Below are 14,825 nucleotides of genomic sequence, written 5' to 3'. Positions count from 1 at the left end.
TTAATTTATATAAAATAAATTGATATTTAAACTAATTTATATATGTTTAATTTTTCTATTTGTTTTTTATAATAGTTAGTGTTAAATAAAAAAGAAAAGTACTAATATACTATAGATCATTATAAAAAAAATTATTTAAAAACGAGTGAGTTTAAAATTAAAAATATATATAATCTGATGCATCATTGAGGTAAGGGATTTGAACTCCACGTAGACACTTGGCAACGTTGGAGCATATGGAGCAAAGTGGACTTGCAGAACGATGATGCATTGTAGGTTTGCTCACATCTGCGACCGAGCGATTCGGTCGGACTGATCTCCCTCGCATTCGACCAATTTTTGCCAATTCGCTCCAAATTTAACCAGTTTGTATTGGTTCTTTACCGATGTTTCAGTCAAATAAACCGGTTCAGTTCGATTTTAATAACTATATATTAAACCTTCTTAATTACAAATTAAAAAAAGAAATTACAATTTTTTTTTCAAAAATACGCTTGGCCTCTTCTAGATAGATGTTATCTGCAACCAATTTGTTTTTCTATACCCGGAAGCTCATAGGGAAGAGTTGCCCCATGCCTTCCTCCATATTTATGTTATAATTTTTATTGTCATTATTTAGTACGATAAAATTTATGTGTTAGATTTATCTTATACTAGTAAGGAGGATTACTTTTAAAGTAACAAATAAGCAATAAAATAAATGTTTAGTTATTTTGTTGGTCTTTATTGTTTTGTCAAATTTTTAATTAAATTTTTATATTTTTTTTCTTTTTTATTGAGTTTCTAAACCAATATTTTTTTTAATTAGGTTTCTCTTACCAAATAAACGTTATCAAAAATGTTAAGAAAAAGTAAATTTACCATTATACCCATTGTTTATTCTTAAAAATCACTCATTTAGTTGTTCTTTCCTCCCATAATTTTTTTGACCTCCGCCCAATGTCTCATCTAACCCGACCCAACATGCAATTTCTCTTCATCGCATCTCTCCAATCTTTGTCCTCAAGGTCTCCACTTCTTCCTTCTTCGTTGTTGACACCATCGACCACATCGCCATGAACACCACTATTGTCGAGAAGTTAGTCAATACGATCCGGTTCCTCGCAATCGATGTCGTTGAGAAAAAGTTCCGTGTGGGACGAAGAGCTGGCAGCTATACAACCATGAAGGGTTGTGGCAGAGCTAGGAGGAGTGAGGGTGGAATCGGAAAGGAGGGAGGGTGCCAAAAATAATAGTCGGAATTTGAGAATTTAACATGGTAAGGGAATTGTGTTGGAACCGATGGACTAATTTCCCAAGGTGATATCTGATATCTACCAACCATTTTAAGACGATGCTGCTCTTCACTAGCGATATCAGTATTTTTCTATACAGTGAATAGATTGGAAGAATTATCAGCGCATAGGTATATATTATTATGAAGGATTTCAACCGCAAATATTCAATTTTCATTGTGGTCATGAGTTCTCTCCTCATTAGCACCTTCTTCGGGCTAATAATGGAAGAAAAAAACTATTAAGGATTAGGAGTACAATATAGATAAAAATTCAAGAAATAGAATGTATGAAACTAGAGGAGGGTGGAAGGAGTGAGCGTGAGGGAGGGAGAGGCGAGAGTAGAAGAAGGAGACAGAGAGGAGGAGGATAAGTAAGAGGGTTACTACGTCTTTATGAACATAAAGGAGAGAGACAATTAAAGATTTAAAAAAAATTAAGATATCTTCAATTTGACGCTCAAGAATTTTATTATGGATTTATTATTGGTGTTTTAGTTGAAAATATGTATAGTGAGTGTATTTATAGTTTGGTGGACATGTCAGATCCAAGATCTAACATGCGGGGGGCGTGTTGCATGCATCACGTGGGGGCGTGGAAGACACGTGACAAATTCTGCTTGGTTGGGTTTGCAGCACGTGGGGGTGTGCTGAGTCAGCATGCAGGAGGTATGTTGACACGTGGCGAAGTTTGGTTGGTTGGAGCTAAAGCACGTGGGGGGCGTGCTGAGTCAGCATGCATGGGGCGTGTTGACACATGGTTCACTTTGATTAGCTGATAAAGCAACACGTGGAGGGCGTGCTGAGTGCTCCCCTCTATTATATAAGGTAAAGCTTGGTACTATTTTTATTGCGAAGAAGAGTGTTCTTTGAGTGTGTTGGTAGTGTAATGGAGGATACCACAAACTTGGTAGTGTATCGTAACAGTGAGATTATATGGAATACGCATGAGGGGGTGAGATTTGTGCGTCAGAATCTGTTTTCGTTTGTGGATCCATGCACCATAACGTTAATGGAGCTTCAAAACGGTCTCAGTCAAAGCATAGAGAACGGTATATTGAGTAGAGTAAGCAGTATTCTGTACCGGAATCCGGTTGTAGTTTTTGGTGGTCTAATACAGTTTGATATCATGCCAATTATTGACGAAGCGAGTATGCAGAATATGTTCCAAATTCACCGGCAGACTCAGATGCGACAGCCACAGATTGAGCTGTATGTTGAGTTTGAAAATGTAGAGACATATTAGATTCAAAATGATTTAGATATAGAGGATGATAGAGCTGCAGTGTACGAAGGAATGAATAGTGATAGCGAAGAGGACTTTAAAACCGCTTATGAAGCCGGCGACGAAGACGAGGATGGTGATGTGGGAGTTGAGGTAGCAGTGGAGAATGTAGTGGTTCATTCCTCAGTTAGTCAACCGATGAGTGTTCTACCTTTTATGCGTAACTTGGATCTTGACGCCATGCATACACCGAAATTTTCGGAATATGCAAACATAGGTACGTGATGAGTGAATAATATGTTTTTGTTAATTTATTTTTTGGATTGATTATGAATGATGATTTCTACTTTTTGTAGGCGTTGCTGATCCTGAGGACGGAGAGTTTAGGATTGGAATGGAATATAGTTCTAGAAAGTCGGTCGTCGCATCAATTAGAAGTTACACTATCTCTAGAGGAGTTGACTACAATGTGTATGAGTCTGAGCCACAGACGTTCTATGCAAAATGCAAGACGTATGGGCGTGGGTGTGATTGGCTTATCCGAGCCAGTTTGATACGGAAAAAAGGTTGTTGGGAGATACATAGATACAACGGTAGGCACACGTGCACAATGGGAACGAATTCATAGGATCATTCCAAGTTGGACTCGAATACAGTTGCTGAGGCTATAAGGCCATTGGTCGAGACTGACCCATCCATTAAGGTGAAATCTATAATAGCGGAAGTCCAGTTAAGGTTCAACTATACCATCAATTATCGAAAGGCTTGGTTGGCAAAGCAGAAGTCCATAACCAAAATTTTTTGTGGTTGGGAGGATTCTTACCAAACTTTGCCATGGTGGCTCTCGGTCACGGTTTAGAAGATGCTTGGTTCAATTGTCCAAATAGAAACACGACCACTGTACAACGGGAATGAGGAGGCAGACAGTGTCAGAATACTTCATCGCGTACTTTGGAGTTTCAATCCATGCATTAGGGCGTTCAGGCATTGCAAGCCTCTAGTTTAGGTTGATGGCACAAACCCATATCGAAAATACAAAGGTACACTTCTGGTTGCTGTTGCACAAGATGGAAACCAGAACATTGTGCTTTGTAAAGATGGCCATCGTCTATCTCCGTAGTATCATACCGTGATGCATGGCATAGTGCTCTGTAAAGATGTGCGAAACATGCTGACCCCCAACCAGGGACGGATCCACTCATGTGGGTGTGGGGCATGCACCCCCACTACAATTTGGAATTTTATTGAGTAGTATATAATAATAGTATTTATTTGTCCCACTAAATTATTAAATTTGACCACACAATAATTTTTTATTCAACTTTCAAAACTTGATAGCCAATTTGAAAACTTCATATTAGATGTCCATTATAATGATCAATTTTCAAATTTAAATAAGATTGGTGTTCTTTCTTAGAAATCGACTCGAAAGAATATTATCTATCTATTTGTGTTTCTTCTTTTAAAATTAGCTTTAGTTTTTTCATAATAACTACACTAATTGAATAAACTTTTTCAACTATGAATATCATCAAGAGCTAATTTGTATGAAAGTTGAGTTTTAAATGATTGTTTAACGACATATACAAAAAAAAAGACATTTTAATTATATTGTCAAGGTTTCAAAATATTATAAATTGGATAATTCAAATAATTGATAATATGTTCATCAGGTGTCGTATAATTATGTACTATTTTTTAATCACTATAAACTAATATTTTTTTTATATAATTTTTTTTCTTTCAAACCACTACTCACACTAGCTATTACTACTACTAACACACTAACACACTGCTAACAACATTATCTTCTCCTTTTTCAGGAATGTCCCTCTTTTTCACACTCTCTTTTTCTCTCTCGGTACATACATAAATGGGTATGAAACTTCAATTTATAAAGCTTTATTGCCTCGTTGCTGGTTACCCGGATAGGGGGCTGTCCCCTGCATGCAAACAGGCCTGCAACACACCTCTCGTGTTGCCTACTGCATCATTAGAAACAAGCAAAAATCTACAACGCTTCACGGACGGACTCCAGGGCAACACGTCCTGTATTGGCAGGGCACTGCCACCCCTCTTTATCCGCCACATCACTTTATCCGCCACATCACCAGACCCCCTGCGTGTTGAAGGGGGACTGCCACGCCACTGACGGACTCTGTCACCACGTCTTCGACGTATTGAATCTAAACGCCTACAATACGGCAAAATACCTCCCTCCCCAATATTCAGCAAATACACCAGTGTGTATTCAATATGAAAAATAATTTGTGTCAATTTGAAAACAAAATATTCGGTTAAATCAAATATTTTTATTATGGTAGAGACTTAATTAAAAAAATTGGTTTAAAAATCCAATTGAAAGAAAAAAAAGTGTCAAAGACTTAATTAAAAATCTGAATAAACTATAAGAATTAATAAAATAATTAAACATAAAATAAAAGAAAAAAAGTATGTCTTATTGATCCTTGTAATAATATTTAGTAGTCTTGGGTTACGTATATGAATGGAAGTGGGCCGGGCTATTCGATGGGGCTCATGACTTGGTGGGGTTTGTGACTGGGCTTGTTTTAGACTTAACTTGTTTTATTAAACAGTCTATGTTTGGACTTTTTGTAAAACCTATTAGTTAAAAAGGTCATGTCATAAGCTTTAAAAAAAAACATAAGAAGTTGCTGAGCTGACACGTCAATATATATATTTTTTAAAATAAGTTATTCTTAATTTAGACTTTTAACTATTCGCTTATATTAAACGCAAAACAAAACTAAAAAGAATTAATAGTTAATTAATCAAGATCATAGTTTTTTTGTTCAAAAAAAAAGTTTATGAATTATAAGTATGGTTATGACATGTGACTAAGGATTAATATATAAATAAATTTTTTTTAAGTGGAAGAGTTTCCCATACGTAACCGTTTGTGTTGAGCGCGTGAAGTGACGCTCCATGTAATCTGTGTTGATGCGCGTGACTTGTGTTTGGGCTGGGCCAACTTGTAAGCTTGTAAGCTTGTATGTGTAGCCCTTAATATCAATTTTGATTCTTTTAAGTTTATTGTATTTTGAGTTTTAATTTACGAAATAGACTTTTCAAATAGGCTCGTGAACTTATTTAATTTTAAATAGACCAAACTTAAACCTAAAAAAAAGTCTATAAAATAACAGATATAAACTTAAATTATTTTATTACGATATAATTTAAATTTGTCAAAAGTCAAAACTATCTATTTTCATTCCTAATTACGTACTTGTACTACATCCATCATCTATGAATTATTGATCGAGTACAATGATAGTACTAATGAATCTTAATCATGCAATGTGTATTTGTCAATGAACAAGTATGTATGTGCTTAGACATTCCAAATTTTATTCTCATTCAACAAAGACGAACAGGATAGTTTAATTAGAAAAGAATCTACGCTAAAGTTTCAAATCCATTGATTGATTGATTGCTTTTAAAATATAATCAATCCCTATGGTTTATACTTGTTTTTATTCTCATAAAAATTTTCAGTCTTATATACCAAAAATTAATTTATCACAAATTAGAGTTGAATTTAAAAATTTATTATTAATTAATAAATTATTACAACACAATATGTGATTCAAATCTTTAACACTTTATTAAGCAGATAAAAATTAGTATCCTTGCATTAATTGATTCAAAGCATATCCCACAAAATACTTATCTAACGATTTGATTGCTGATCAGCCTGCGCTGCTATATATACGCTACAAACTTTTTATTGCACTGTCATCCTATGTATTTACTAAACTTATTTGGTTTCTGTAGTTCTAAGTTAGACTCGTCTCTTTTTATTAGACATAAATTAGATTCAGTGATGTACATTTTATATTATGTAGATGACATCATTATTACTGGTAACTATAATAGTGACATAGCTAACATGATATAGTAGTTAGATAAATTTTTTTTCTAAAAGATCTAGGGGAACTAAGTTATTTTTTGGGAATAAAGGTTAGAAAAACTGCTTAAGGTCAACCTCATCTATCCCAAACCAAGTATATAATTAGTCACAAAAAAAAACCAAGTATATAATTGATTTGTTATCTAAAATAGGCATGGGGAAGCAAGTCCAATGCCTACACCTATGGTTTCATCCTTACAGCTGTCCAGTGGTTCTAAGAAGTTTGATGACGCAAAACTATATAGGAGTGTGGTAGGAACATTGCAATACTTGTGTATCACACGGCCAAACATATCTTTTGCAGTAAGCAAGATAAGTCAATTTATGCAATGTCCTTTGCTTACTCACCGGAAGGCAGTAAAGAGGCTGCTAAGGTATTTGCTAGGCACAAAAGAGCATGGAATTTTGATCCATCCAAGCACAGATTATAGGCTTTATGGGTTTGCTGATGCAGATTGGGCAGCAGACTTGGAGGATCGAAGGTCTGTGGGCCTAATTTGATTACTTGGTGTTGCAGGAAGCAGACCACGATCAATAGAAGCTCAATGGAGACAGAATTCAGGAGTCTAGCTGCCTGTGAAGGGGAGTTGGTCTGGTTAACAAATTTACTTGCTAAATTGATGATTCCTCTCAAAACAGTCCCCACTATTTTTTGTGATAACCTCAGCACTGTGTCACTCGCAGCAAATCCAGTGCTGCATAATCGTACCAAGAATTTTCAACTTGATGTTCAAATTATTCGAGAGAAGCTAAAGTCCAAATCTCTCCATGTGGTCCACATTCCAGGAAACGAACAGGTAGCTGATATATTAATAAAGTCCCTCTCAGTGACTGCTTTTTAGAGGTTGAAGGACAAACTTCGAATGAGTTTGCGCGGGGTTAAGGGTAGTATTGTAAAACAAGCTCAAGATGAGCTCAAGAAAAGTCAAGAAAGTGTAACCTAGCTACTAAGTGATATGACAGGTATTTAGGTGTTAGTTATTGAGTCATTTGATTTTTCTTCTGAGCTTATATAAATCTGAGAACACTTGTGTAAAAGGTTGGCTTCTATTTTAATAATTAATTTTAAAGATTCACATTTTTTCTTCCTCTGTTTTACTTGCTGTGAAAAGCTTTCTTCATAGAAAACCCTTTAAAAAGAATTAATAGTTAATATTAATCAAGATCGTAATTTTTTTGTTCAAAGAAAAAGTTTATGAATTATAAGTATGGTTATGACATGTGACTAAGGATTAATATATAAATAATTTTTTTTACAAGTTATGAATTATAAATTTTAGAATCCATTACGGAAAAGCTCTGCATACAAGCCATTAGGGCTTGTATGCTTTACAAGCTCATTAAACAATAAAACGAAAATACGCGCTGCTCCACATACATTGATTACACGCGCTATATAAGATCCCGCGTATATCTAACTACCAAATTTAAAATATTTGTTTCCTTCTTCGTTTTCGTTATTTGGAGATTTGGTTGTTCTTCTTCTCGCGCGTCTTCCCTCGTTCTTCTCCATCGTTCTTTTCCTCTCCCTTTCTCTCTCTGCAACTCGAGCTTCGTTTTCTATTTTGATTTGTTGTTTTCTGAAATCAAAGTTTGAACTCGTTTTGAAGATAATGGATCATTCCACCTCAGATTCTCAGCTGAATCCAGGCGAAGTGGATTATGAATTTGAATCTAACTAAGTTCCTGAGGTTTGATTTACATAATGAATTTTCTTTCAGTAATTTGTATAGCATTGTGTAGTTGAAAAATTGCTGAACATTGACTGTGAAACTAACACGTTAACATGAATCTGTCGATTCAATGTATTAGTTGTGATTAATTACCTGAAATTTATAGCAGACTCTCGGGTGTAGATCAGGTCTTTTTTTGGGTGTATTTTTGCTAGAAGTGTGGGTGTATCTACACTACTGGTTTTGTTATTTTAATTGAGTTGTTGTTGTTCAGGTGTATTATATCAGACATGATTGGGTGTGTTTTTAGTTTTTGACATGGTGTATTCTGCAGCCTGTGTATTTACAGTTTATGGCTTTAAAGGTCATTGTGTAGTTGAGTTGTTGCGGTTCGGCTATTGACAAATGATTTTTTTGCCGGTATAGAAATTATCAAATGATCAATCGTAGTATAGTCTAAACCGACGCAAAATCCTTCATCAAACAATTCTACAATCTATATCCGAGAGTACTAGTCTCCCGAGTCGTTCTCCCTTGGAATTGCCAAAGTGTGCTTCTTATTGATTTAGTAAGCCTTGCTGGGATTCTTTGAAGGTTTTAGCAAAATAATGAGAAACAAACAATCAATTATCAAAAGACTTGGCTTAGGGTTGGCATTAGAAATTCTATCCTTATAGTCCATTCAATGTTGATAACAATTAGGTCTTTCTTTGGTCTTCTTAAGCTTTTCCCGCCAAGGTGTTTCTCCAAGAGTGGGATCCTTAACTGCCTCCACGCCTAAGTCACGTGACTTCTTAAAAATCATATTCGCAAATCGGCGTGCACGCGCCGTTGAGACGTCTTGAAATGTGCGCGAAGGTGTGATGTACGCGTGCGCGCCCATGAAGATCCTGGCTTAGCCGCTTCTCAAGCCGGCTCTTGGCTTTGGCTCCACGTTGCCCTATCCGCGCGGGTGCGCAAGGTGCGCGCACGCGCCCATGCGGAAATCTCCAAAGCTTAATCATCATGATTCCTTCCTTTGTACCCGTCTTCCTTCTCTCTTTCGGTCCATTCCTACTCCATATCCTGAAACCACTTAACACGCAAGTCACGGCATCGAATGGCATCAAGAGAAGATTAGAAATGTATCTATTTTAGTGCGAAATAAGCATGTTTTCATTCATGAGGCGAAACTAGGAAAGGAATGCAAAATCTTGTATTTTCATATAGAAAGTGTGTGGAATCATTGATAAAACCCCTGAAATCAGCACAAGATAAACCCTCAAGTTGGGGTTTGTCAACCTCCCCACACTTAGATTCTAGCATGTCCTCATGCTTAGAGAAATGCAAAGAAACACAGAAGACCGAGGGATTGCAAAAGTATAAGACTCATGAAGTGCAACCTACTTATATGTATGCAACTATGACTAGTGCCACTATCCACTTGGTTGGGAGCAAATTAGCCTTCTTAGGACATATGCGAGCACATGGGGTACAATGATGGTCAAAGCATAGGACTTGCCACTTTCTAAGCATCAAATGCAATATGTGCAACCTTGCATGAGGAATGCTCGCGAGAGCCGGGAATCAAAGGATTGAGCATCGAACCCTCGGCGGAAGTGTTTGCACTCTAATCACTCAGTGTTTAGGGTTTATTCTCTCAATTCTCCCCTAATCATGCTTTCCAAGAATTGTTTTTCATCTAACAATCAACAATTATTCAATGCATGCACACAATTATCATGAGATCTTTTCCTTAGGTTGTAATGGGGTTAGGGTCAAGGTAGGGTCATATATGGCTAGTGAACTTAGGATTTGAATCTTTGATTAACTTAAACTTTCCCACCTAACCTATATAATGACCTATACAATTAAGTACTATCCTAACTACCCATTTCTCACTTTTCCACATACTCATGCATTTCTTTTCGTTTCACAATACTTATGCATTGATTCCTCTTGAGCTTCATTTTGGGGCATTTTGTCCCCTTTTTATTATTTTTTTCTTCCCCCTTTTTTTCTTTCTTTTTCTATTTTTCTTTTCTTTTCCATATTGTTCTTCTTTTTTCTTTTGTTCTTTTTGTTTTTTTCTCATTTTTTTTATATACAAGAGCGTCAATGCATAAGGTTTTACATTTGATCAATTCATGAGTATGTACCCAATTCCCAATATTTTCAATAATAATACAAAATACCCTTTTATTCACCCAATGTCCCAAGGTTCCCACACTCGAATGATACTCACACATACTAGCCTAAGCTAATCAAAGATCCAAATAAGGACTTTTATTGTTTTCCGCTTTAAGGCTTGTAATGTGTTAAATTAAGAACAGAGTGGGTTAATCGTAGGCTCAAATTTGGCTAACAAAGGAAGATAGAAGGTAAGGCCATTTGGGTGAGTGAGCTAATGAAATGATGGCCTCAATCATATAAATGCATGAATACACCAAATAATGGACATAAAGAATCAAACAAATCAAGGATCACAATCATAGAAAGAGAATAATGCACACAAGAAGGAAAAATAAGTGGTTATAAGATGTAACCACACCATTAGGCTCAAATCTCACAATCTTGTGTTCTTAACTTCAAACCCATGTTCCAAAATATAATTCTTCATGCAACTTTGGCATCAAAGCATTTAAAATTTGCAATGCCATGGTTGCCCCAAAGTGTTGGTTTCCTAAGAGAGAATTTCATGGTTCCAACCAAGCAGGCTTATCATGCGAATGGTGCCGACTAAGACCTAATCATGCAACCTATCCTACTAAAACCTAATCATGCAACCTATCCTAATTTATTCAGATTTATTCAGATGTTACCTGCGGAGATCGGTCGGCCGACCTCCCCACACTTAAAACGTAGCACGGTCCTCCGTGCTAGAGGTTAGGCGCACTGGTTGATTGAACTCCGAGTGTGCCACATCTCCAATGCCATTGCTATCACCGCTTGAAGTTGCGGTGGAGGTGGAGATATCGGGTTCCTCCATAGGTGGGGTGATTATGCTTAGAAGCCTCTTCACATGAGCATAGCGGCGTTGGTTACGCCTCTCATAACGGTCAATTTGTTGTGAAGGTCCTCAAGGCGTTGGGCGGCCGATTTTTGTGATGTAGATGAAGTGGTAGCGTGGCCAGTTGGTGTGGGCAGTTCAATGTCCATGGTGACTTCCGGAGGCTTGAGGCATCTCTTGGTTGGAATGATATCACCATCAACCGGTATTGAGGTTCGCCTATCTTTAGTCTCCCGGTTGACGCAGGCTTTCGCAACTAATGCCGTCACTAAAGCGGGGAATGGTAGATTTCCCTTGGCATGAATGCGCCCCATGGATTGGCGGATGGCATGCGGAACGTCGACCGGTTTCTCGGTCAAGATGCACCATATCAATAAGGCAAGCTCGGCGGTGATGGATGACCCATGCGTGCTTGGGAGCACGTAATGAGCTAGAATTTGGGCCCATGCCGTGGCTTCTTGAGTGAGGTGGCGGACATCTAAACCCTTGGGTCTTCGCTTTATGGTCCCCCGAATCCAAAATGCGTCGGGTAAAGCAATGACGCGGAGGATAGCGCTCCAATCGAATGCGCGGTCAACGCATGCAGTCAAGACTTCTTGGTAGGCGTCATATGCATCCGTTGACGGTGCAATCCCAAAGACTTCTCGGATGGTTTCCACTGTGACCGACACTTGTTTTCGGCGCACAAATATTGATGTGAGATGAGGTGACTGGAAGTTGGAGTAGAATTCTACCACCCAAGAGAAATTGGCCTCCATTGGTTGCCTCAAGAGGAACCTCCAATGCCTCCGGTCAATGTGTGGCATCACAATCGGACTGAGGTGAGCCGGTAAGACTAGGAGGGGTTCCGGATGGTAATTCCTTTCAATCATTCTGGAGTAGACAAGTTCGCAGTAACGGTTGGGAAACTTGTTTGAATCCTTTGAATCCTTGTCCTTCTCTAGAACATTCATAAGGCGAAACTAGGAAAGGAATGCAAAATCTTGTATTTTCATATAGAAAGTGTGTGGAATCATTGATAAAACCCCTGAAATCAGCACAAGATAAACCCTCAAGTTGGGGTTTGTCAACCTCCCCACACTTAGATTCTAGCATGTCCTCATGCTTAGAGAAATGCAAAGAAACACAGAAGACCGAGAGATCGCAAAAGTATAAGACTCATGAAGTGCAACCTACTTATATGCATGCAACTATGACTAGTGCCACTATCCACTTGGTTGGGAGCAAATTAGCCTTCTTAGGACATATGCGAGCACATGGGGTACAATGATGGTCAAAGCATAGGACTTGCCACTTTCTAAGCATCAAATGCAATATGTGCAACCTTGCATGAGGAATGCTCGCGAGAGCCGGGAATCAAAGGATTGAGCATCGAACCCTCAGCGGAAGTGTTTGCACTCTAATCACTCAGTGTTTAGGGTTTATTCTCTCAATTCTCCCCTAATCATGCTTTCCAAGAATTGTTTTTTATCTAACAATCAACAATTATTCAATGCATGCACACAATTATCATGAGGTCTTTTCCTTAGGTTGTAATGGGGTTAGGGTCAAGGTTGGGTCATATATGGCTAGTGAACTTAGGATTTGAATCTTTGATTAACTTAAACTTTCCCACCTAACCTATATAATGACCTATACAATTAAGTACTATCCTAACTACCCATTCCTCACTTTTCCACATACTCATGCATTTCTTTTCGTTTCACAATACTTATGCATTGATTCCTCTTGAGCTTCATTTTGGGGCATTTTGTCCCCTTTTTATTATTTTTTTCTTCCCCTTTTTTTTTCTTTCTTTTTCTATTTTTCTTTTCTTTTCCATATTGTTCTTCTTTTTTCTTTTGTTCTTTTTGTTTTTTTCTCATTTTTTTATATACAAGAGCGTCAATGCATAAGGTTTTACATTTGATCAATTCATGAGTATGTACCCAATTCCCAATATTTTCAATAATAATACAAAATACCCTTTTATTCACCCAATGTCCCAAGGTTTCCACACTTGAATGATACTCACACACACTAGCCTAAGCTAATCAAAGATCCAAATAAGGACTTTTATTGTTTTCCGCTTTAAGGGCCTCCGGTCAATGTGTGGCATCACAATCGGACTGAGGTGAGCTGGTAAGACTAGGAGGGGTTCCGGATGGTAATTCCTTTCAATCATTCTGGAGTAGACAAGTTCGCAGTAACGGTTGGGAAACTTGTTTGAATCCTTAGGAGGGTTGTCCTTCTCTAGAACGTCAACGGGGCCCTTAGTCTTCTTCAGGAGGGGCCTGGCCGTTAGTTCTTGGCGCACTTTATTGGAAACTGGCCTCTTGGGGCCTTTCCCTTTGTCCTTTTTGATGACCATCCTGTGGAAGCAAGAAAGGAAAAATATCAAACCCAAAGAAGTGGCACAGGGAGTAAGGTGACTAGGGGCGCGCGCGCGCGCACATGTCGCGTGCGCGCCCATGCGCTTGGGCTGGGGGCACAGGAGAGGCACAGGGGTGGCATAACTCTCTGGACGAAGTACCAGAGATTGCTTTAGCGTGTGTTGGCGCGCGCGCACACAGTGCGCATACGCGTCCACGTGGTTGTGCCCCAGGCATGAGAGGGGCCTGGAGGGGGCTCAACTCTCTGTGAAATGGCCCAGAGAGGAGTGCAGAATGAAAGGGCGCGTGCGCGGCTGTGGCGCGCGCGCGCATTCCGTGCTCGCTTTGTATGGACGCGTGCGCGCCAGGTGCGCGCACGCGGCAAAGGTGCTGGGCTGTTGGCTTAGTGTAGGCTTGAGAATGGCTTAACTCTCTGTAAAATATACTAGGGGGGAAACAAGGCAATCGGCGCGGACGCGCACCATGCGCTTGCGCGTCGATTGGCGGATTTCGCTCATGTGCGCGGACGCGCCATGTGCGCGCACGCGCAGAGGGGTGGGTTTTTCTAAATTTGCAAGTGGTTACACCATTTTCGACATTTCAAACGCCCCCTCCATACAGCCACTTAAGCACTATAGCAAATGAAGTCAACAATTGAAGGGGAGTTGTCATTAAAATCTAGCTAACATACATGAACTCAAGTGTCTATGTACAAGTCTCAAAGGAAGATCTTACCATGGTGGGGTGTCTCCCACCTAGCACTTTTGTTTAACGTCCTTAAGTTGGACTTTCAGTAGCTTATAGTGTAAGGTAAACTAGATATGACATTTATCTTTGCCGGATCTACGGAGATGCCTTCCTTTGATACTATGTGTCCCAAAACAATGCCTTGTTTGACCACGAAATGACATTTTTCAAAATTTAAGACAAGGTTTGTTTTGGTGCATCTTTCTAAGACTTTTTCAAGGTTACCTAAGCAATGCTCAAATGACTCACCATACACACTAAAATCATCCATAAAAAATGAACTAACTAAGTGTCCTTAACCCTTGTTCCTTTGGTCTTCTTAAGCTTTTCCCGCCAAGGTGTTTCTCCAAGAGTGGGATCCTTAACTGCCTCCACGCCTAAGTCACGTGACTTCTTAAAAATCATATTCGCAAATCGGCGCGCCCGCGCAAGGTACGCGCACGCGCCGTTGAGACGTCTTGAAATGTGCGCGGAGGCGTGATGTACGCGTGCGCGCCCATGAAGATTCTGGCTTAGCCGCTTCTCAAGCCGGCTCTTGGCTTTGGCTCCACGTTGCCCTATCCGCGCGGGCGCGCAAGGTGCGTGCACGCGCCCATGCGGAAATCTCCAAAGCTTAATCCTCATGCTTCCTTCCTT

General features: G+C 38.9%; 1 protein-coding gene across 1 annotated transcript in view; it reads left to right on the top strand.

Moving 5' to 3' along the window:
* The window catches only part of LOC107641275, a 3,858-nt gene extending 2,626 nt beyond the window's left edge, over positions 1-1,232 (top strand). The window contains exon 4 of the mRNA XM_016344770.1: positions 1,008-1,232. Coding sequence (XP_016200256.1) covers positions 1,008-1,232 — 225 coding nt within the window. The remainder of the gene's footprint in view (positions 1-1,007) is intronic.

Source organism: Arachis ipaensis, chromosome B05 (genome assembly GCF_000816755.2).
Source record: "Arachis ipaensis cultivar K30076 chromosome B05, Araip1.1, whole genome shotgun sequence".
In the NCBI taxonomy this organism is placed as follows: domain Eukaryota; kingdom Viridiplantae; phylum Streptophyta; class Magnoliopsida; order Fabales; family Fabaceae; genus Arachis; species Arachis ipaensis.
The sequence above is the reverse complement of the archived record's forward strand: the minus strand, read 5'-3'. Positions and strand labels throughout refer to the sequence as shown.